The sequence below is a fragment of the Schistosoma mansoni genome (genome assembly GCF_000237925.1).
Source record: "Schistosoma mansoni, WGS project CABG00000000 data, chromosome 2 unplaced supercontig 0213, strain Puerto Rico, whole genome shotgun sequence".
NCBI classification, from domain to species: Eukaryota; Metazoa; Platyhelminthes; class Trematoda; order Strigeidida; family Schistosomatidae; genus Schistosoma; species Schistosoma mansoni.
The window spans coordinates 264,531-289,927 of NW_017386003.1; the positions used below are offsets into that span (position 1 = coordinate 264,531).

General features: G+C 32.1%; 1 protein-coding gene across 1 annotated transcript in view; it reads left to right on the forward strand.

Moving 5' to 3' along the window:
• Positions 1-9,754: 9,754 nt before the first annotated feature.
• Smp_155600 (cadherin, putative) overlaps positions 9,755-25,397 on the forward strand; it is a gene marked incomplete at both ends in the record, with an annotated part of 56,148 nt that continues 40,505 nt past the window's right edge. The window contains 3 exons of the mRNA XM_018791502.1: positions 9,755-9,804; positions 12,813-13,870; positions 13,994-14,127. Of these exons, the coding sequence (XP_018645347.1) occupies positions 9,755-9,804; positions 12,813-13,870; positions 13,994-14,127 (1,242 nt within the window). The remainder of the gene's footprint in view (positions 9,805-12,812; positions 13,871-13,993; positions 14,128-25,397) is intronic.

The following is a 25,397-nucleotide window of genomic DNA, read 5'->3' on the forward strand; positions in this document are numbered from 1 at the left end:
AATTTATCTTGAGTATGTGAAATGATTTTGAACATGATTTATCCTTTTGTTTTCTGCCAGCTAGGTTAGGATAAGTCACAAAACACATCAGGGACGTTCGAAAGTTAAGAAAGAATAAAATTTCAGGGCCATATATGTTTTCTGACAGCGTAATCAACGCTTGAAGTTTACAAACTGAGAAAGTGATATCTTCAACTTCAACTGGGTCATTCAAGGGAAGATTAGACATGGACAGAAGCTTACTATAAATGAACTGACATTGGCCCTTATTTTTCATTTAATATTTTATCTGGTTTTTATTTAATCATTTTATAATTGCTAGTATGAGGTAGTTGAGTTTCGTTGAAATCATGAACTGATCATAGTTAGACCATCATTAAAAGCCTGGAAGCGTTGGATGGCCGTTTAATCCTAGTATGGAACTCTTTACATATGCGCATCTACGATCCCATACGTGCGACTCAGTTTCACGCTAACGCTTAACCTCTAGACCACTGAGCCGGCATCTAACGGGGTTGATATTTAACTTTAACCTGTCCACAATACTGTGCCACAATTTTTCAAATTAAAACGAACTTTTTCGGTGTCTATACCCGCTTTTTTTTTCTGGCTGGCAGTGATGTTCTGAATAACACCAACTGGTTAGGAAAAACTAAGATAATTTTTGCTTTCGACAAACGTCTTCCATATGATTCTAGCAGCATTAGGAATTAGAGAACGTGACTAAATTGTAAACTCATATAAACATCTTATTCTTGAGAAGAGTTTGATCACAGCTCGAATAGTATATTGCATGCCAATATTTGCATACAGAGTACGCCTAGGAGTGGTGAAGGATATATCACCAAACAAAACTTTATAATCGGATTTTGAGGACGTAATTGTTTGTCGGTTTTAGCCGCTTGGACATCTGTTAAGTGTGTCCTTAAGCTGTCTGCTTCAATATGTAGTGTTAGTAGATGTAAGTTTAGGTTCATGGAAAGACAGAGGTGGAGAAACCAAAGTGGATTATCACTTAATAAAATCATTAACTGTTGAACTGATCGGTGTTGATAGACAAAGACTATCAGCTTGACGTGTACACGAATATCGTGACTAATAGATTGAAACGTTAAGTGATATTGTTCAGAATAGATCACATTGGTGCTGAACTATCCACTCTTTATCTACTTCTAGACCTTGAGGTCCATTATTAATTTACACATGCCTTTTCATCGCATTTTCTCAGATTTCCTTATTATTTAGTCTTGCTTGCTACCAGTGATAGTAGAATTATTTCGATTTCTTTACTTCTCATGTTGTTACCTTAATTTTATCGTGCTCATGTATATTGTCAAACTGGGCATCATTTTAATTATGGACTAGCTTTATACAAAGTGTACCTCAACTCAAATCATTTTCAGTTTACCAATTACTAATGTTAGTCTACGTGTGTGTATATAATGCATTTTTAATTGATATCTCACCACATATCTCATGAGAATTGCCAACTTCTGATGTTTAAATGGTTAAATAAAGTGAACTTTAGAAAAAAATTAATGACTTGGCACTAACTAGTAACCATCTGAATTAATTATCCCAAGTTTTTTTTTGTTAAATGTCAATTAAAAGTTCGAAATTAACTCTTATTTCGATGGCAATTATGATACAAAATATTGCCTAAAAGGTATTTTGTAGACAGTAATTATTGGATAAAAATTAACTTGTAAAAAGGTATGTAATTATTGTTTTATTCATTAAATAAACAAGATAATATTTCATCTTGTCTGTAAACTAAAATTTACTGAATTCGATTTTAAATGATAAAAATTAATGTACGTTAACAGTTCCTATGAATAAAACAAAGATATTTTTTAGTCGTTGAGATCATGCGGTAATTGAAGCTCGACCAACATGGAAAACCTGGAAGCACTGGACAGCCGTTTCATCCTATTATGGGACTCCTCAGCAGTGCTCTTCTACGATCCCGCCTCTCGAGATTCGAACTCAGGATCTACCAGTCTCGCTCCTTTAAACCTCTAGACCAGTTAGCCGATATCCAATGATGTTGATGTCTAACTTCAACTAATCCACGAAATTGAGCGACACATCCACCATTGATTATTATCAGAAGGGGTTGTTATGGATATTATAGTTATTTCAGTAGTTGAGACCATGAGTCAATTGAAGCTAGACCAAGAAATTTTTAACAACTGGAATTATGAAGATTTGCTCAATTTCAAGATAATTTTTTTTGGTTATAAACTGGCAATTACAATGAAGAGAGAACTTGGTAAAATTAAAAAAAACATCAGGTTTCTAGGTCTTTTCCCAATTATATCGTTCAAACTAAGGCAAAGCAACAAAGTTGTACAATACAGAATTAATGGAAACAACTGTCAATAGATTACGCAATATCTGATAGGAGAAATACCTTAATGACAAATAAATTTAATATTAGTTACGTATATATAGGTAAATGAATATTAAAATGATGTATAATCGTAAGAACGGACAAAATGTAAATAATTGTAAGCAAAGATGGATAATGGCTAGCAGTGGGATCCAGGACGCGCGTTTCATCCTATTTGGGACTCATCAGCGGGATGTACCTGCATCTCAGAGTTGATGTTTACTCTGAGACTCGAACCCAGTACCTTTCGCTTCAAACGCTATCGCGTTATCCATCCTTGCTTACAATGCTTGTGAATTGAGGCTATATCGAGGCAATACACACAGTATGCACATATGCCAATTAGAGATTGACCAGTTGCAGTCCTAAACATCAATGGGAAGATTCAAACAAGTACAAAGATTAGGCTACTGAGAAGGAATTCGGATAGTTCCATTGGATAAACCAGTGAAACCCATTGTAAATTGAATAGAACATTGTGGATTGAATGATTCATTTGATGTCAATGAATTTAATCTAATATACACGATATCCTTTTATATTTAGATAGAGAATAATCAAGAAATTCACCATAACAGTAACAATGATACTAATGATAACAAAACAAGAATTCTATTTGTTAGGAAAAACGAACGTTTCGATCAACAAACCAAAACTGTTTTGTTCTTAGTCTACGTTTGTTGTTTAAATGAATCAAGAAAAAACTTGATTCAATTTGATTTACAATGCTACTTAATTTAATTTGTGGATTCAATGTGAAAAAAGTATGACATTTCAGTCTTTATATTTATATACTGTTTATTGTTGTTAAGGAATGAATTTAGTTCAATGTGAAGTCAACGACTTCTTTATCTCAAATAAATTGTGTGATAGTATACAAATATTATGTAATAAGCAAACTGTAGTAAGGTCCTAGATTTAGATAGCATTCTAACAACAAAGCATTCAAACAACAAAGTAATTTTGTAGTATTCATTAGAGTTATGATGATCGGTGATCCGGTACTATAAATATAATCGTTAGCACTGAGTAATCTGAGCCTCTGTCAACTGGCATATTCGCGCAGCGAATGTTTACGTAATAATAACCTATGTTGTATCACCTATACAGAAAGCTCAGAACTTAGTGTTTTCAATAATAATTTACACTTATCAATTAGGTGAAATAAATATTCACTATGGGATTTGTAGTAGTAGTAGTATTTGTAAGGTAATGGTTAGATTAACAAAAAAATCTGGATTCTTTTTCCTTTTTTTTGTAGTTATCTAAATGTGTCAGGAAAGAGAATCAGATATTCAATTCAATTCATATTGCTTTACAATACTGTTTAATTCAATTTGTTGATACAATAACAATAATGAATAATGAGTTGAATGTAACAATAAATGACCCCTATTCACCATTGAATAATAGTGTATAAATTACAAAATATCTAATAAATTAAAGGAAGGACTCGTTTTCATTTTATGAATAGATTTGTAATTAAATTACATGAATATTTTGTGTATTTATATATATGTGCTTAGAGAGTGTGTGTGTGTGTCTATATGTCTATTTTCCTATCTTCATTTAATTATCCTTAAACACTATTGGTTTATTTCTCTATCTACTACCTGACTGTTCCACTTACTATGCGTGCATTGGTGTGTTTTGGAGCTCAATTCAAACGGATACACTTTTTATATGGTTGAGATCATGAGTCAATTGAAGCTAGACCACCATGGAAAACCTGGAAGCACTGCACGGCCGTTTCGTCCTATTGTGAGACTCCTCAGCAGTGCGCATCCATGATCCCTCCTCACGAAATTGAACCCAGGACCCATCGGTCTCGGTTAAGTGCTCGCGAGGGAGACTGATAGTTCCTGGGTTCAATCTCGTGAGGAGGGATCATGGATGCGCACTGCTGAGGAGTCTCACAATAGGACGAAACGGCCGTGCAGTGCTTCCAGGTTTTCCATGGTGGTCTAGCTTCAATTGACTCATGATCTCAACTGTATAAAATTACTGAAATCTCCACAAAACCCCCTTCGGATACATTTTTTGTTTTTTGGTAAAATTTTAATCCTCTGGCAAATTTAACAAAAGTTAAGTAGATACTCATTTTCAATCGTTTTATTTTATTAAAACTCAATTGTCTGTAGACAATTTTACGTTGTATTTTTTATGATTTTCTAAATATCCTTTTCTTTCTCTATGTCTAGATATTCTTATATTCATGAAAACAAAAGAATAAAATTCGGCTAATTTATGAATGAGTTAGTGATTATAGAAACTTAGCCTTTTATTATGAAAGAAAACAAGAACAGGCAATGGAGTAATAGAGAAGAATAAAAAAACAGCAAGATGAAGAAAATAGAGAGATATAAACTGGGATTGTTGTCATTATTGTTATTATTGTTGATGAGAATATCGGTAAGGAGAGATTTGTTTCAAACAGTTTACTTGGCATGATTTTTCCTTCATTATGCTCTACTATCTGGATTGTAGTCATATTTTTATCACGTGATTTTAGAAGAGAATCTTAAAAAGCATTTTATACAGCTCCTTTCTTTTCAATTTTATCGACCTCTTTATCAATGATTAAATCACTTTATTTTAAACGAAGTGATCAGTGTGACACAAGATGAGCGAGAGGCAGTAAGAATCAGTGAGAGTGTGTATTATGGGAAGAACCAAAACAGACTAGTAACTAATATGTGAAATAGAATAATCCTGACTTAATTTTCTAATTGTACTAGAATTTTTTGAGAGAACTATTATTTTTATCGACAAAATTGACTATAAATAAACCAGAAATATCTGTAACAGTATGTGGTCCATCAGGCTGGATGAGTTTTAAACCAAAATATTATTATTAGTCAAGGTTTGAATTATTCCACTCTTGACATTCAGGACTGAATTTTCGACAGTCTTTGTTAGGATATGCGCATCATCTTCAAATTGCTTTGATTTAGGCCCTTATCACAAGCAATTTTTAAAATAGATAAGTGACCAGCAGTAGGATCCAGAACATATGTTTCATCCTATTTGACACTTTTTCCTTTTGTCATAATGGAAAACGGAATCTTAGCTAATAGCATATGCTTGTCATTCTATCTATATCTGACTGCTCCAACAAATTAATAACATGGCTATTCTTATTCATTTTGAATGTAATTTACTTTGAAATGAATAGGAATTCTGTAGCTTATGAGATCCACACTATGACAATAGAATCGGCTTATTATCAATTCAAATTACATTTAACGAGTTTATTAATTACGAGACTGATAGCTAACGTTAATTTTTGGATTTTAACTCCAATATTGAAAAGTCGTTATTTTGATCCTGATTAACTTGCTATCTGTGACGGGTACTTTATATGGTAATCTTCAAGTTATTGATTAAAGAAAATAAGAGAGAAATATTTCAGCAATCCCAGTCGCCAAATGTTTACCTGCATATTTTTATTTTTCCACATAGATTTTATCGTCAAGATATATTGACTACTGAAAATCTTAATCAGTAGAATGGATTAATTTATGATGTGAATACACATGTTACGTAGGTCTTGAAAAATTTAAATAAAAATGACTTACATGTAGATTATTACCATTCAAAGTATTTCCCAATAGGATTTTTAGGAATCTCACTGTGATCTATAATCGTATAAATAACCTTTGATTAGTACATCTCTAAACCGACCTTTAATTGAAGCTTTTAACTCACTCAGAGTTTAATAGTTGTAATTTAAAAGAAATTCAAAGTATAACTAAAATATTAGTATGTATGAGAAGTAATAGATTAAGTGGGTTTCTATCGAGTGAATCTCAACTAGTGGAAAAACTGATCATAAAATTGCTTTTTGATGAATAAAACATGTACCCTATGTAGTACAAAGTTGAATGGGGTAAATATAGCCTCAAGGTATTTTGTTTATGATGAACATAGGTATATAGTTAAATACGAGTGACCGAAATTTAGAATAATGATCAATGATATGTTTACAAGACTTAATCTATGAGAATCTGTTCACATTCGTCGTATCCTAAATAAATAAAATCTTTAAAACTCTGAAGATATTAGGTTCCAAGAAATAAGTTTCTATAAAACAGACAGATTGTGGTTAGCATTAGAATCTGAAATGCCTGTTAAACAAGTTCATGATAATATGGAAACAGTAACTCGTTGAATAACGTACTGAACATTCGAAGTGATAGGTACCAAGTTCGAATCCTATAGTGCACATCAACACGCATGCAAATACATACAAATGAGGAGTGCCGAGTAGGATGAAACACACGTCCTGTATCCCACCGCTTACCATATCCCGTCTATTATGTATAAACATGTGTCATAATGTCCGGATGGTAGCAGTCCGTAAACAATACACGTTTGCAAACTAAAACTGATCAGATTTAGGTTGAAATATCAGCAGTGAGATAATAATATCCCTTTCATTTTGAATTAGGACTCATATTGCTCGCAGAAGTGAGTGGTTATCTAAACTAATTGGCTAAGTGTGTAAATTATTAACGTTTGAATCGAAAGATACTGAGTTAGAGCTCCGGAATGAACATCAAACGGGGTGCAAATACATCCGAATAATGAGTCCCAAATAGAACAAAAAATAGATTATAGATTGCAATCCTAACCACATTCTAGTGATTCTATATAATCTTTTGACAGAATGACTGTATTGAAGCAATCTACACAAAGAGTGTTGTGGACAAGAGCACTAGTTGGGGAGGGTCGAATGTATTTAAGCACAAATTACAGACTATCTCAGCAAATTTTGATAACCATACAATGAACAGTTAATTTACAAAATAACAATCAATTGTATCAATCTCCACTGTTCCTTCTGCAAATATCGGTTCATCTTCTCTAATTCCACTGGTCATGCATTTTCCTACCAATTGCGCTTCATTTCAGTTCTTTCCTTATCGATCTTCTGCCAAAATACATTCTATGTTTGACCATCGCCGCATACTACTTATATGGATATAAGTAGACCACACCACAAGAGTACTTATGTAAATGAATAAAGACTGAACTAAAGTCCAGAATATTAACACCAAGTTAATTGAAACCCATATTATTAATGATATATACTTAAGATAATTAATAATTATTACATTTCCATTAGAAAGAAAAAGGAGTCATTTATCAAGTATACACAAAGTATATTTATGCAACAGTCATTTTCACTATTCAACACATTAGATAAACGAATATATTCTTAAATAAATATTTAATCAGTTGTAATCGTCATATTTCATTTTTGACTAATATTTTCTGTATTGTTCATATTACGCTTGATACGATACACATACATACACACATTGATAATGGTTTTGATCACAAGTTCGTAAATAAAGCACTTTTTTTCTTCATTTCAAATATTCTGGATAAATCAACATTGTTATGTGTTGAGATATAGAATATTTCTTAAGCATTCAACTGATATCAAGTTAAAGGGATCTGTGATAATAATCATTTCGAATGTTTAAACTGTAGGTTTACCCTTAAATCAGGTGACTCAAAACATATATTCTGAATGATTGATTCACAACGGCAGTTTAAAAAAGGTATGAATTTCAAAGGGTTTTTCCCACGTATCAAGAGTGGTGAATAAATAGTTGACTATTGTTTGTCTTCTCAATAGTCTGGGTGAGGTTTGATCACGAGTTACTGTGGTAGGGGGGATACTACAAGTTCATTTGAAGAGCATTGTATTGAGTTCACCCATTGAATTCATTCATAAGTTCAGATTTAATTAGCTAGATTCAAGTTACATAATTATGTAGTCCTTATTACTTAGAGTAAAGCATTTAATAGTACAAAATAAAATGAAAATTAATGAAATAATTTAATTACGATGTCTATTAAAGTTTTTCCTGGTTTACTTTCATTTTTTTTGACTATCTCCATTTCTGGAAAAGTATTAACTCAGTTACTAGGCACAGATTTATGTACTTGACTGATCTTTATTTTGATTATGCAGGCTAGTAATACTGTCCGGTCACTCAAACCCAAACGAACTAACCGGGGTTCGGACCTAGGACTTAGTGATTAAAAACTAAGATCCCAAGACACTGAGCTACCATTTAGATGAATAAAACCCAACAATATTTACGATATAAATTACATAAAATTTAGTTAACAAAAAGGTGATTCCATGACAGCGAAAGTCTTGAGTTATCACTTGGAGTTTTAATATATTTCACAGTAACATATGTTACATATGAATCTGAAATCTAACTGAAATATTTAAATACTCATTTATTCAGAATGAATGCTTTATACAACATAGAAATATAATTATTTTGATCAAATTGGATAGAAGCTAACAGTGGGATACCATTCATGCATTTTTCTATTATTTGGGGCTTACCAGCTTGATGTATCTATATCTTAATATTGATGTTTACACTGGAACTCAAACTAAGTACCTGGGATACAAGTACATTAAGCTGACCAGTCTTGAACTGGTCAAAAGGTGTGCTTTGAATTCCATCTTTACTTAAGAATATTTGACATTACTGATGTAAGTTTCATGGGGAGTATACATGCCAACAAAGATTGATCAGTTCCATTCAATGATGTCAACTGGAAAATACAAACATATACAAGTGGAATTTGATCATATTGAGACCTCCGACCAATCTAGGTAAGACAACTATGACGAACATGGGAGAAATGAATGGCTGTTTAATCCTACCATTAGGACCTTCAGCAATTGTGATGCATGATAGCTCAACCGGGATTCAAATCCAGGGCCTTCGGTCTAGCGCGAAATCCTAACCTCCATATCTCTAAGTGGACATCCAGTAGTATACAAGCTTAACTTCAACTACTTCGCGATATTGAGTGACTATCTTCTATTATTTTTAGTGGGCATCTTCCTCAAATTCAAATCGACACGGTTGAACTCTACTGGTCATGGCTTCTCACTAGAATTCCGAGAATTTCCTCTCAAGGCTAGGCACCAGTGATGACATGAGCAGATCATACTTAGACGAAGCAGTGGTTCATTGCTTCCAGTTTTTCAATGGTCGTCTAATTTATAACTGTTCTTGATCTTAATCAAATCCAACTGTTTCTATGATCTCATACTAATCTATGAATAAACTGAAGACACTATAGTGTTCATTATGAATTATCATCAGTTGAAGGACGACTATTCAGCAGTGGACAAATGTTTGAGAACAACACATATAGGCGAACAATACTGTTTTCAGTAAGATCCTTGATAAGAGGTCTTGACTTGTGAAGTTTAGTAGTGGTAGGGATGAGTCAGTTACCTACCGATGGTATTTAATTTTTGTCGCGCTACATCACGAATTGATTAAATCTGGAAGTGTTCATCAGCGAATCCCAATGTGGTGCAATAGCTCGGCACTCACAAAGAAATCTGAAGATTCTGGGTTGTATGCCCTATGAGGTCGTTGAGGGATTGCCTGCTAGGGCGAAAGAATTGTCACTGGTTACACATTTTTTATGAGGTAGATTTGTAATAAATATCGCCTGTAAATATGCGATAGCAGTTTTCTTTCTTACACCGGATGGCGTTTTTGTGTTGATGAATGAATTTACTGGGATGTCTTGTTAAAACTCCGTGTATTTTGGGGATATTTTTAGTGTGGAACTAATATCAGCAGTACAATAACCCAGTAGTGATTACCTAAGGGCTATCTAATTAAATGTTTTGATGACAGGTTATATATAGCCTATAAAGTTGGAAGGGAGCCATTGACTTTTTATCCAAACAGTCCATATGTGAAAAATGAGTCGTTTGTATGTGTCAAGTGAAACAAAGCATCATTTTCTGTACTAATCATATACCAATCATAGTAGCGATAATCATTTGTTTGGTTGAAGGAGTTTTGTGGAGATTGGGTTGACTTGTAGCTTATATTCGTCAAAAATTGACTTCCGGCAGTGTCCGAAATCTGATACTTATACACGACGTGCTATGCGCTAGCCCCCTCAACTGACTAGTTGGGCGAGAACGCAAGAGTGAGCGAGAAGGTATATTGGGCTGCCGAATATGATGCATAAATACTCATCTATATATATACAACTCTACCCCTTAGAAAAACAATCCATTTCTTAGACAATCATGTGCACCTGTTCTTCAGGTTACTTCTGATTGTCAGCGACTGACCTCATTTGTCTACTTCCTATCGGCTCACCATATCAGTACTATTTAGAACCAGTGGGAAGTTTTATTTCCCTAGTTTGTGGCTCCTTAACAATGAACATGTATGATTACCTCTGAAGAGTCTTACACTATAACAAGACAGATATATAAGGATATCTGGTCTTCAGATCTACTCTCAACATGTGATTAATATAAGCTACAGAAATTAGTCAACGCTTCATGCATTGCGATAAATGTTTCATAATAAACTAGATAATGGCTGCTTATAATCAGTAAATGTGACATATTGTCCGCTCTGTATATCATAATTAGAAAAAGGTTATATTTAAAGGTATTTTTAAACAAATATGAATATGGTTACCTTTTTACTCAAAGTAGAAAATGTAACTAACTTGGAGATAATTATTTGTGTAAATTGATGACATCTAGGAGAACTGTATACACAGATCGTCCAATGAGTAGAAAGCAATCTAGTATTTGTCCTGGGCCCTTGGTGTTGATCGGATTTCATTGACCACGTGACATTGTGATTACTGGTAGTAAAAACTCAGTATTTTAATGGATGAATGCGATCAATATGAATGTTTGAACCTAGGTTTTGCAACAGCTGACACTTTCCAATGAGATGTGTCTGTAAATCATGATACTGATACTCTCATCACTCATTAACATTAGTCAACAACGTCGTAATTAAAGTTCCTACTCCAATCATGTCTATAGGACTGACGTATTTGAACGAACTAATAGTTGATACTATTGTACTTATATCGATTTCTCAGTATTCATAGGATTATATCGATCAAGTTATAATACACCTTCATCGAGTATACTATACTTCTCTTCAATTCGAAACACTCCAGTAACTTTATTAAACTATAGTGTGAAGGACAAGTAGTCAATTTCCCTCTGCTTTTTAATTATTATCGAACTATTGTCATTTTGGAGAAAATATTGTTAAAAAAAGGAAACAATTAACACTTTGTTCTTCAACATTTTTTCTTCAAAGCACATGGTTAAAACTTTAGAAACTATATATGAGAAACTACCTAAATTACTATTGTAAAATACGATATACGACTAGCGACACTAGAACGTCTAGACCCCCACAATCGCAAATCAGAAGACGGAATAGGTAGGAGGAATGATTGTTTTGTAAGAATAAAAAAATGTACAGAAAAACATGAGTATTTATAGTTATTAAAGTTGACTATAATATCATTATCATTCAACCAATCTGTAAGGAGGCAAGTTATGCTATCGTCCAATCATAGCATGACACGTTGATATTCTAGAAAGTTCTATCAGGCTCTGACTAGATGAAATCTCTCTGACTCCTTTAGAGCTTCTAAAAAATTCATCTTCCTTCTCAAAGCTGTCCCAACAACTCCTGAAATGAGAAAAAAGCTAGGTCTTTATTCTAAGTGGATCTATCTTGATGAATATATTCATAAAAATAAACTCCTAATTGAGTAAATAACATGTAATAATGTAAATCTATTCAATACATTTTATTATTTAACCAATCCAACCAACTGATTAACCAATCACCAATCAACATTTGAGTACAAAAATCATAAATAACAAAATAGAAAAATAAATAAACATAGTGATAACACTGATTGGTGTAATAATTTTAAAAAATTTTTCTTTTTTTTTTTAAAAGAAAAATTAAAAAACGGAAAACCATTTTTTATTCACATTGAACTACTCAATTATTTCCATTTTCATTTTTATCTAAAAAATGGAAAAAAAACATAAAGAAGGATTTCAATGTTAATGAATAAACTATTCATATTCGAAATGGATCCTTTTTATGGTGAATAACTTCCACGAAATCATTCCTTCTCTATACTACTACTACTTATAATAATAATGTTCTTTTTTTAATGATCAATTCAACATATATATGTGTATACATATGTAATAAGTAGTAAATATGTTCTTATATTATGGAATATTATATATTCTATTTTTTAATTATCAATTAATTTATACATTATCAGTCAATAATCCAATTGTAATCACATTTGTTATTGAAGAGAATGCATCAATTGGTTCTGAAGTTGGATTAATTTACTTAGAACCAAAATCTAATGAAAATATAAAGAAACAACATACTACTACTAGTACCAGTACTACTAATAATGATATTAGTAGTAATAGTAGTAATAATAAAACAAATGATTATTTAACATTTACATTACAAGATACAACCTATTTTAATTTTGATAAAATTATATTAAATAAATTAATTGTATGTAAATTATTAGATAGAGATTTAGATAGAAAATTATGTAATGAAATTGGTTGGCCAGAAATTTGTGCATGGTCTGGTGTTATCTTTGTGAATGATGGTAGATTATTAAGTTTACGTATTATTATACGTGATATTAATGATAATATACCGAAATGGTTAACAAAAGATAATATGGATAAGCCAATATTAGAAATATGGATTATAGAAAATTCACCATTAGGTACTATCTATGATTTACCATTAGCATATGATCCAGATATTGGAGAGAATTCTATTGTTAAATATGAAATAGCTAATATCAATCATATTGATAATAATACATTATCATTATTTCAAATTATTAATTTACCTAATCCTAATGGACCAATATTTCAAATGATTATCAATGGTATATTAGATCGTGAATTATTATCTTTATATGAATTAACTGTAGCTGCTGTTGATGGTGGAGGAAATCGTGGTTATGCAAAATTAATTATACATATTGCTGATGAAAATGATAATTCACCAATATTTAAACATTGTAATAATAGTTATATAAATAAAACAGAATTGATTATGAAACAAACATGTGAAATGATTGTCAATATCGATGAAGATATCCCAGTTGGAAGTACATTACCAGTACATCCTATAGCAAATGATATGGATGAAGGAGAATTTGGTCATGTGACTTATCGATTTGCTTTATCAGCACCAGATGTAGCAAGAAGAGATTTTAAAATTGATCGTGAAACTGGTGCAATTATTGTTCGAGCTGCATTAGATTATGATACTGGTGGATTAACTCAATATATATTTAATATTGTTGCTGAAGATGGTGGTCTACCTCCATTAACAGCAACAACACGAATAATTATAAATATACAAGATAAAAATGATAATGCACCACAGATTACAATTACACCAGCATTTTTACAAGAAGATAATTATAAATCATTAGTATATTATCAGAATAAAACAAAACTCACCAATATAGATACAATGAAATCAACTTTACGTTTAATTGAAAATACATCACCTGGAGCATTGATTGCAACAATTACAGCATATGATCCAGATTCTGAAGAGAATGGTAAATTTACATGTGAATTAGGTCATACAGATGAATTAAATTTAATTTATTTAAGAAATTTAGGTAAAATTAGTGTTTATCAATTAAGTTCATTACGTCCAATTGATCGTGAAATACAACCAGAATTACGTGTTACTTTAAAATGTGAAGATAATGGTATTAATAATAAACAAAAAACAATTGAATTATTAACTATACATATATTGGATATAAATGATAATTCACCAAAGTATACAAATAAACGTTACAGTTTTCAAGTAAGTAATCACTTATGATGTAACATTTGTTCCCATATAAATTATGATAACGTAGATAGTGTATTAAATGTATAAGTTATAAATAGAATAGCTTTGATTTATAAGCATTCTGTCGTTAGATTTTAACCCGTGCTTTGTTAGTATATGTTCATCGTCTAAGGATTACCTGGGTATAACTATTTAGTTTCAAGTTATAGAGAATAAATGGATTGTAATTAGAATTGAAACCCACAATCTAGGTTTCATTCTATTTCAATTTAGCCAGTTAGGCTTATCAACATCACTGCGTTGGTCAGCACTATGAGATTCGAAACTAGTCTCTGATGCATTATTTATGAGCTACTGAGTTCAGATTGCCAACAATTTGTTCAACAGGTATAATGTTCAGATGATTATTAGAAACAGTTTGAATTGTTTGGCTGAACAAGTTACTGACTATCCGGATTCGGAAGCTTATTTAATGACATATTGCTGTTTGAAGCTATAAATACCATGTAAAAATTTTACTGTGGACACCAACGTTATGACCTGTCAGATAGATCCAGCTTATGAGTCCAAGACAGAAAGACATCCTTATCCTCGATTTCAGATGGTGAGGAAGATTTGTAGCTCAGATGGATGATTTTGATGGAGTTTTGTTTATTGAACTTCTACCCGACGTTTGTGTTGATGATGTCGTTCAGAAGGACGATGGAAGCTTAACGACCAAAACATCTAGCTCAGAGACCAAAACTCCATCTAAAATTATCCTGCATTCGAATACTAGCTACAATCCATCTGTTCTATGAAAAAATTAGGAAGTATTTTTATTTATTCTTCTTCAGAATATTTCTTAGTTGTATGCAACACACCGTTGACTTTCTACTTATTAAAATATATACGGAATTCCAAAAACAATTGAGGCTTGTTAGATGGACACACGGTAAATAGTTTGGCATTATGACAACTATTCGGCCACCTTATTCCTTAATTTTTATCATTTGCTTCTTTACAAACTCCACAGATTGTAATTTTTTTTATTTCTCTCTACATTTTTCCTGAAAAAATATCCGTTATTCCACCACAAAGAATTTTTAGACTAGTGAGGGACTATCAGTTATTTATAGTACTAGTTGTATTAAATAGCACAGTAGACAATACTTGAATATTATATAGAAGGATCTATGGGAACATACAAATTATTGTCGAATTCATTTTCATTCACCTGGTTACCTTAATACGTAGTTTGTTCAATAGATACAAGAACTGAATTTATCATTTTGCAAAATCCTACAAATTATCGATTTCATCTATTTCTCATTAGAATTCTCCATCTTTATATTAATGTAATTGGTTTACTACTGTTTTTATTATTCAAAATATCTTTGGAAGTGCACAGAAGTAGGATTCTTCATCCTCCTCTTCATTTGACGATATTTATAAACTTCAGATGCCTCACCAGATTCATGTTCACACTCGTTAGTTCCAGATTTACTTTATTAACAATAATCAGAATACTGAATTGGAAAACTCAAGAAATTATTTAATGTTTTCATCAACACGGTCATCTTATACTCAAATCGTCCAAGTTGTCTTCACACATCTCACTGAAACGCGTTTCTCACTCGAAAGACCTTTCAATAGTTTGTAAATTTTCTGTACATAACTAAAAGACTATCGTTATTGAAGAACAAATTACATTATGAATAGAATAGCTATGTTATCTTAGTTAGAACCTTCTCAGTACTACTCCTACAATATTTTGAAGTCTTACAAAACGTGCAATGTTTCTCTTTTACGGCATTTTCTAACGTGATCATTATTAGTAATTATTTTAACCAATTCATTCAGGAAATGAATAACTCTGCAAGATAGAGTTTTCATACTAAAATTCTGTGAAATTTCTTTGAAAGTTAACCGTAGGTTAACTCATATTTTCATACTTGAAAGCGTGAGTCAATTGAAGCTAGACCACCAGGGAAAACCTGGAAGCACTGGACGGCCGTTTCGTCCCACAATAGGACGAAACTAAATCTCCACAAAAAACCCCTTCTGATAATAACTCATATTTCTTGTTATCAACATTAATATTCTCAACATTAATAAGTAGGGTAAATTCGATCATCAACTTATATTGATAAAGTTTCATTCTCTTAGCCAGATGATTTAGTTATGAATCACAAAGAACGGAACTCTTTCAAAATCATCTACATTATCTAGAAATCCTTCTCACCATTTGGTTACCATTTGATACTAAATATTATGATTTTCTTGTTAAACTATCTAATAACATAATAAATATTGAATGTAAAAAAGAATTTATATTGTGTTTCGTAATGTAAGCAACGGATGTCAGCGGCTTATAAGGAAAATTATGTAAAAAGTACGCATTGATTGACTTTTCACATTCCATCTTGATTCTAGACAAAATTTATCAATTCCTGTTCAGTATACTAAGGGGGTAATTATATACAAGTAAAATTTACGAAAAAAAATTAATTTTTTGTCAGAAGGGGATTTTGTGGAGATTTTATTAATTTTATGTAGTTGAGATCATGAGTCAATTGAAGCTAGACCACCATGGAAAACCTGGAAGCACTGGATGGCCGTTTCGTCCTATTGTGGAACTTCTCAGCAGTGCGCATCCACGATCCCGCCTCACGAGATTCGAAACAAGGATCTACTAGTCTGGTGCCAGAGCACTTAACCGACAGACCACTGAGCCGGTATCCATCGGTGTTAATGTCTAACTTCAACCAATCCACGAAATTGAGCGACACATCCACCAATGTCTTCAGTGAGTTATTATCTCAAAACATACCTGGTTGAACTCCATTAGTTACTGCTTCTCACTAGAACTCCAGGAAATACCTCATGGATCCAGTCACTAGTGAGCATATGATTCTTATCATAAAGGGTTTTGTGGAGATTTTAGTAATTTTATATAGTTGAGATCATGAGTAAATTGAAGCTAGACCACCCTGGAAAACCTGGAAGCACTGGTTTTCGTTGTATTTACCTAATGGCTTAAATGTATCAGATATCTAAAAATTATAATACTGAATTAATGTCTCTTGAACAAATGCCTTTTAAAGAATAGTTGAAAACAAATAAACTATAATCTTGAAAAGGATTCCTTGTTGATTATCTATGACAATAATGGACATTCTGTTTACTTACACACGTTAATTATCTTTGACTGCTATCATTATAACTCTTTGAATAATGTCAATTTAATACGCTGAACTATTTGTGTATAAGAGTTTTCATTCTCATTTATAAATAATATACACACTAATCAGAATCACTGAAAACCATTATTTATGATTGACATTGAATAAAAAGTTTCATATTTCTATACTCAATAGCATATAGATATACATATATATCTATTTAAAGAACAAACAAACAATCCGTTTTTTCATTTAAATATGTAGCTATTCAATAAACAATGGAATATATTCAACTGGTGATCTATTAATTAAATTCATGGAGATTTCAAACAATACTTTATGAATAAATTTCTTCTTCTATTTTTCTTTTTTCTTCTATTCAAGTTTTTCTTAAATAAATTTTTAAAATTAAACCTTAAAACAAATTTAAAAAGTAAGTAAATAAACCATTCATGAATAATCTATTTAAACAAAAGTGGTTTAAACAATGAACTATTCAATGTCCAATAATAAAGAAGTTTAATTTTTATTATATCTTAACTTTTATTGTTATTATTAGAAGGAGGGGGGTTTGTGGAGATTATAGTAATTTAATAATTGATTTTATGAGTTAATTAAGGCAAGACCACCATAGAAAACTTGGAAGTACTGGACGGCTGTTTCGTCCTAGTATGTGACTCTTCAGAATTGCGCATCTATGACCCTGTTTACGGGATTCAAATCCAGAACTTTTGATCTCGCGTGCGAGCGCTTATTATATTTGTATTTTTTTTGTTTTTATATGCATATCTATAAGAGAATGAGATTGATCTTGCGTTATATTTCATCAACTCCTTTACTAATCGTTAAAAATAAAGATTATATAGTTCATATGAGAATGTTTTTTACTATGGTTAGGAGAAAAGTTAGTGATTTTAAGTTATCAGATAAAATGAACCATAATGGTGATAAGATCTTTTCAAACTGTTGTTTTTTTGTTCCTTTTTAAACATGAACAACATGAGTTTAAATTTTCTAAATTATTCATTGGATAGATACTGTGAGAAAAAGAAGTATAACAGAAAATCGAATAATGATTGACCAAATGTTGAGTATTTAAATATACTTGTGCACTGACGTCTTTTTCTACAGAGACCAGATTACACATAGTAACATTAAGTTGTGTATTTTGTAAAGCCACTATGTTTATTTGAAGAAACAGTTCCCTGTCAGGTCCTTAATATATGGGAATAAACCATGTACAAGAAGCTCTTCTGAAAGAATAATGTCCTTATTGTATGATCCAATACAGAAATGATATTATCATAGGTATGAAATATTTTGCTGATTCGTAAATGTTGCTTCAGTACGAACTGCCTTATATATATACATAGATGAGCAAAATGTATTACTGAATCAGTTTGTACTAAGTTTTTATATAGTCAGTTAGAGATGTTCCTTTCAATTCTGTTTTCAAGTAAAATAATGAGTTATATGTATGCACTCCATGAAGTTACATTCAGTTGTTTGCAACTAAAAAACAACATACATTTTCATCTTATTTAAAAAAGATTTATTAGTTACAGTAATAGATAATCTGAATGTAAGAATTTGAAACAATTGGTCAAGTTCCTTCATAAGATTAATTGTGTCCTCCTGGGAAAAGTATTTTAAAAAAAGTTAAACAGAGATAAAATGATTTAAGAAGTTCATACAAACAGTATCATCTGATCTTAAATGTAAACAAAACTAAATTGATCAGCTAAGTGAAATGGACAGAGCTTGAATTCGAAAAATTAGACCTCAAGTAAAAATACGTGATAAAATGCTAGGTATTGTTGTGCACCATAAACAGAAGATAATACCATATTAATAAAGTGTTACACATTAAGATCCATTGTCGAGAGAATATTATCCTTAGTGTCATCTGATACGAGGGTTATATTTTTATATTGATGTAAAAGATCGAGACAACTTCTAGAGCATGATCAAGTATGACTACAGTACACGGTTATATGTATTTTGCGTAATATGGACCTTAAGTTAAAAACAGTAGACCAACTTTGAGTACTTTGGTGCATCCTATGAAATGAACAAAGTTGAAACTTAGTTATTCTAGCTAGTTTTCTAACTTTTGTTTTAAAAGCTCACTTCTCGCCAAACTAGTTGTTTGACTAATAATTCATGTAAATCTTTTTAAAATCAATAATGCACAAGGCGGATGACGGAGAACAGAAATAGTATTAATAGTATACATCTGGAAAAACCAGAATTATGTGTCTAAAAGAAACTGGTACAACCTTAATATCTTAATGTCATAATTATCATTCTTCTTTATAATTTTCTTCTTATACAGCCATCAGCTTCCCCTTCAATCTTATTTAACAAACCTTCTACCCTCAACTGATTTATTTCTGTTTTTACGATCCTCCTGACTACATTTCATTTCAATTTCAATATTTTATCTTATCATGCTGGACCTTTCTTTTTTAATTATAATTTCCCTATCTATCTTTATGATGAATATTTAAACCCCTAACAATAAAACTATCATTATTAGTTTCCCTGATTAAAAATATTTTTTTCATACCTTAATCTATTGTACCTCATTGTTACCATGTCTAACAGAAGTTTATTATCATTATTATTGTAATTATTGCACGACTTTGAAAAGGTATTCGTGAAAAAGAGAACTCTTCACTGAACCAATCTTTCTTGTTTTAGTATCATTTATTTATTTATTTGAACACATAAATATTGGTACACGGAAGCACCAGATACATATGCGCAGCATAAATCTCATTTGATTTGTGTGAGGGCTGTGATACTGCCCAGGTGCCCAAACCGAAGCAGGTGGTTTTCTTAGGGGGCCACACCCGGAGCCTTTGACCTGAAGGTCTAATCCACAAGGCAGTGGAGCATCGTAAGGAGATGCAGTCCCATGGTAACCGGTGACCAACAGTAGGTTCATACACCATTTGTTCCTTCAGGATACTGTAGCCCATGTGCACCATTGGTTTGGAATCAGGGTTTTCCAACTCCCCTAGGTGGACCCTCCGTGTCCACCAACCCGGTTAAAGCGCCGGACATTCGCTTTTCGTCCTCTCAATTTTGCAAACAACACCCATGGTGCGAGAAGGCAATAAGTAGGATTTCCCTTGCAGAGGCTATATACGCGTGACCATGTGAGAACATTTCGAGAGGGAGATTGGACTCTCCTCACTCTCGGCCGTACCAGGGCATTCAATATTATCCACACTGCTTTTTAACATTTAAACTTAATGTAGTGACCTTCATTGTAAATTAATAAATCTTTTATATTATTGTTAATCTTTGAAAAAAACTACACACTTTCCTTCTAATACAGGGAATGACAAACATTGATTGTTACTATAATTATTGTTATTGTCGTCATAATTTTTCGTTACTGTTTTTCTCCTAACTTAATACATATTTCTTTACAAAAGGTGTTTATAGTTTATTGTATTTTTTTTAATGTTTACACAGTTGACTGGAATAGTTTGAATTAAGAGAAATATGATTGTCTAAGTAATCTGCCTATTATCACTTTGTTGGTTACCTTTTACTAATTATAATTATGATGTAAGTTGGTTACATAACATCCAAGGATTGTAAACCATGGTATTATTTGTGAAAAACCTTTTTTTGCTTCTTCATAAATTGAAATCGGTTGATATATCAGTGAAAAATTGGAAGAATTAAACAAATATTTCTTACATCCTAGTGGAATTCTTTTTCTTCATCGGTAAAATATGATAAGCACTTAAAAAAAAACTAAACGAAAGTGACGCTGGTCACGACTTAATGATTAATCAGTTGTAAACATCTCAGACTAACAAGAGATCAATTGTGATCCTGGATAGTTGAGTTGTAACTGATACGTTAGATCAGTCATACACGGGCCAAATGATAAATACACGTTTGTAGGTAAATTTGGCATAATGTTCTAAGAAAGCGACAGAACATTAGACAGAAATGTAGTTTCATGTTCTAGAGGATTAAGCTCCAATCTTTATATATTTCCTCTCACTTTTGGTTTTCCCACCGAAGTAGCTGGTTCAGACTTGTGTGTAAAAAGTTCGTACATCAGTACAAGACTAGGGCACAGCACAATGTAACAGTAGCTTTTCAAGTAGCGAATCCAAGTAACCAGGTTTCTAAACATACAGAGAGGATCATTTCCTTCAGCATTACCGAGGTCGCTTGCTGACAAGGGTCAACTTGCACCAAAACTAGGTTATACAGTGTTTTCTATCAACTGCATACCAGTAACTAAAATTCTTCAACAGTGCATGCTCACGATTCCCGTTGGACTCAAACCAAGTATCACTGAATCTTGTAGCTAGTTTCTAATCCGACAGCTCACATTTCCAGATTAATTCAACACACAGTATAGAATAATGATTATTTTGTGCAGTTGATGACAATTGTTTCAACGATAACCCTAAGTGATATTAGTTTATGATTAAAACCTTTCTATAACTTTAATTTATCTCGAAATAGGCTAACATATAAAAGTTTCAGAAGGACTTTTGTGGAGATTTTTAGTATTTTCATAGTTGAAAGCATGAGTCAATTGAAGCTAGACCACCATGAACGGTTGCTCAACCTCGTGGATTAGTTGAAGTTAGACATTAACACCGTTGGATGCCGGATCAGTGGTCTATGGGTTAAGTGCTCTGGTAGGTTCTGGGTTCGAATCTCGCGAGTACGGGATCGTGGATGCGCACTGCTGAGGAATCCCATGATAGGACGAAACGGCCGTCCAGTGCTTCCAAGTTTTCCATGGTGGTCTAGCTTCAATTGACTCATGCTTTCAACTATGAAAATATAAAACTTTGTTACTTAAGTATGTGATTAAGTACATAATCAGTCAACAAAATGTCTTATTAATGAGATTAAGAATAAAATGTGTTGATTGATACAAATTTAATGTTTATCAAGAAAACTTTTTTTTCTGACAAAAGTTGTCAGTCATTTAATTATCAAGATTTTATAAATAATTTTACACAATGAAAAAACTCTTGTATCAAAGAAATATTCAATGTGCATATATGTGTGTGCGTGCGTTCATGCTTATTGTTACTATGTGAACAACTGTATAAAAACTTACTGTGATGATTGTTCACGAAAATCAAATTCATGATTTGATACCTTTTGAATTAATGTTTATTAAAAAGTCAAATAGGAATTGCTTTATTTAAACATTAATGAGAGATAGAAAAAAAGTGTTATTTCAAAACATTGAAATTGCTTTTATAAATTGAGGATCATTGTCAGTTGTTTATTAATTGAAAATGTTAAGAATTAATTAGGCGAGACTAAAGTATACTGCCGAACCAATCAGAAGCTTTCGCGGGTTTTCAAGGTCACGGCGCTAATTTCGGCTCATGATGCTTACGTACGATCGGTTTACAGCGGATTTTAGGGAAGACGTGATAATTTAGCGTCTACAAGAGAAGTGATCATAAGATTTTGGCGCGAAATTCAATTATCCATTTGGATAAATAGAGTTTCGGCATTATAGCTGATGTCAGTTCGTGATGAAAACCTTCAGTATAATTCCTGGCCTTAACCATGAACGGTAAATCATAATTTGAATTCTTCTTACAGGTTTATAACCCTCATTTGGTCTTAGTTATTATTTGGCACTCTTAGGGTCACTCTAGCGTCGCTCAAAGGTCGTCCATAAATTCTAGTCTCACCCTTAACCCTAAACCTAACCCTAAACCTTAACTCTAACCATAAACCGTAAACCATACCAATATACTAACAACATTGAAGCTATGTGGTCGAGGCTAAAAGAATTTTCGAGACCTTATCATGGTTTCAGAGATCGACTACTATGGAGCCATATGGATGTGTCCCTGTACCGTATGCACTATGATTTTAGAACTTCTGAACCTATATCTGACCTTGAGAAGTTTTTGAGTCATGCAAAAGAACGGTATCCCCTTTAATTTTTGAGTTTTGTATCATATATTTTTACTGTATACTGTCTTCTGATTGGCTGATATATCTCAAGGTCATTTAAGATTCGTTCAAAGGTCGGCAGTATAGTTTAGTCTCGCCATTAATTATTATTAGTTAACATCACGAACTAGTCTTATCTGGATCATTATTGAAAATCAGGAAGGAATGGATAGCTTATTCATTCTAGTATGAAACTGCTCAGCAATGAGTGTAGTCAAACCTGCCATCAGAAATCGAAACCAGGCTTTTTTGTTTTGGATGTGAATGTTAGACATGTAATCCGTTCTTAAATGGTGTAAAAGTTTGATGTCAATCAATTCATGATAATCAACTTTCATTGCCTGAGATGGATAACTATCTTACGCTATATATATATATATATATATATATATATATATATATAAAGAGATTTCACCGAATATAAGATTTCGTTAACATATAGTATGATTACCAATAATTTGAAACACATGTCCGTATTAGACACTTAACAGATCAGGTTAAATTAGGCCAACTACTAACTGTTAGGTGGTTGAGGGTATTAGATAGGAAGTTATTTTAAAAGATTTGTATTTTCACTTGTTGATTTTTGAGACTAGAATCAGTTCATCTGTATTGACTTATATGAACCTTAATTGGATTTCCGAAACACTATCATTGAGTCACAAGTTTAACAGTTGGATAGTTGGATGGTTATGGTCAGGAGTGGAATTTAGAATGCATATATCATTGTATTCAAATCTTGACAACTAAATGTACTTGTGAAATTCAATAAAACTTTCTAAGCTGCTGCAGTAATAAATATTATTATATGCTCACTAGAGACTGGTTTTCAGAAGTAATTTCTTGAGTTCTAGAGAAGAACTGTGGCTAATGGAGTTCGGCCACGTCTGGGGGCGGTCGAGACAAATATCATCAACACCAATCAGTAAATGATGATTTTACGGTCCTATATGATTTTATAGGAGATCAAACCGTTAGGTGTAATATACCTAAACAAATCACCACACTGAATACACTACTTTTTATCTACTTATACATTTCATTTACTATTGATTAAATTTTATGCCTTCTAGGCACGCTAATGACAATGAAGTGTTCATTTACAAGAATTTCAATTTATTCGATCGTTAAAAACGAACTCAGTTTCAACTACTTTACGATATTAAAATCAAACAGGAATAATATTTTTTTGACATAAATTTTATTGTGAAGGGAGGGTATTATTGAAACAAAACTAAATGTAGAATGGAAATATTTTTAACAAAGAATCCGTATTATTTACCCTGAGGCTCCACTGTTTCATCAAATTAGTATTAATTTTTAAGTGATCAGTTTTACAATAAAAAATTTTAAGGAATTGTTCATAAATATAAGAACTTTCGTTTAAATTAGAACGAATAGTCTCACAGTATTTGGGCGTCGAGCTGATGTAAGACATTAAATAGCAAGAATATATTTGTAAAATCTCAATGAATTTGGAGTAAATCCTTTTCAAGGTTATTTCCTTGAAAAAGCTTGGACCAGATTGCCAGGCGAAACGATGGATTTACTTCAAATTCGTTCGCTGAGATGTTACATATATATTCTTCGTATTTGTCGTCCATAAATATTTTGATCTTTTGAAATGGAGTTTATGACCAGGACCCGTGTTTCAAAGTAGGTCTACATATGCATAATAACTGTTTATGACTACAGACTGTTTAATTTAGTAGATAATCTAGGTTTTTTCTTAATTCGGAGTAAAGTAAGTGGTATACGAAGTTCGAACAGCAAACAAATCGCTACGCTTAATTCTTGGGCAACTTCATGTATTTTATCATTCCATATAGCTTGGGAACTAAACACAAAGAAGGGAGTGATACAACGAAAGTTTTGCTTTGACGTTAGGTAAGGCGTGAAATTACCAATTATTTAATTGTTTACAAGTGACCTTGGCATTTTTAAAACTCTTAAATTTTGAACAATCATGTTAGGTGACAGCCCATAAACTCTTTAATTTTGGTACCTACGAGAAACATCAATTGGCTAGAAATACATATTCATATATATTAGTTTAACTTCTACCTTTTATGAAAAGGTAATTATCAGAAGGGGTTTTTGTGGAGATTTAGTATTTTTCATAGTAGAAAGCATGAGTCAATTGAA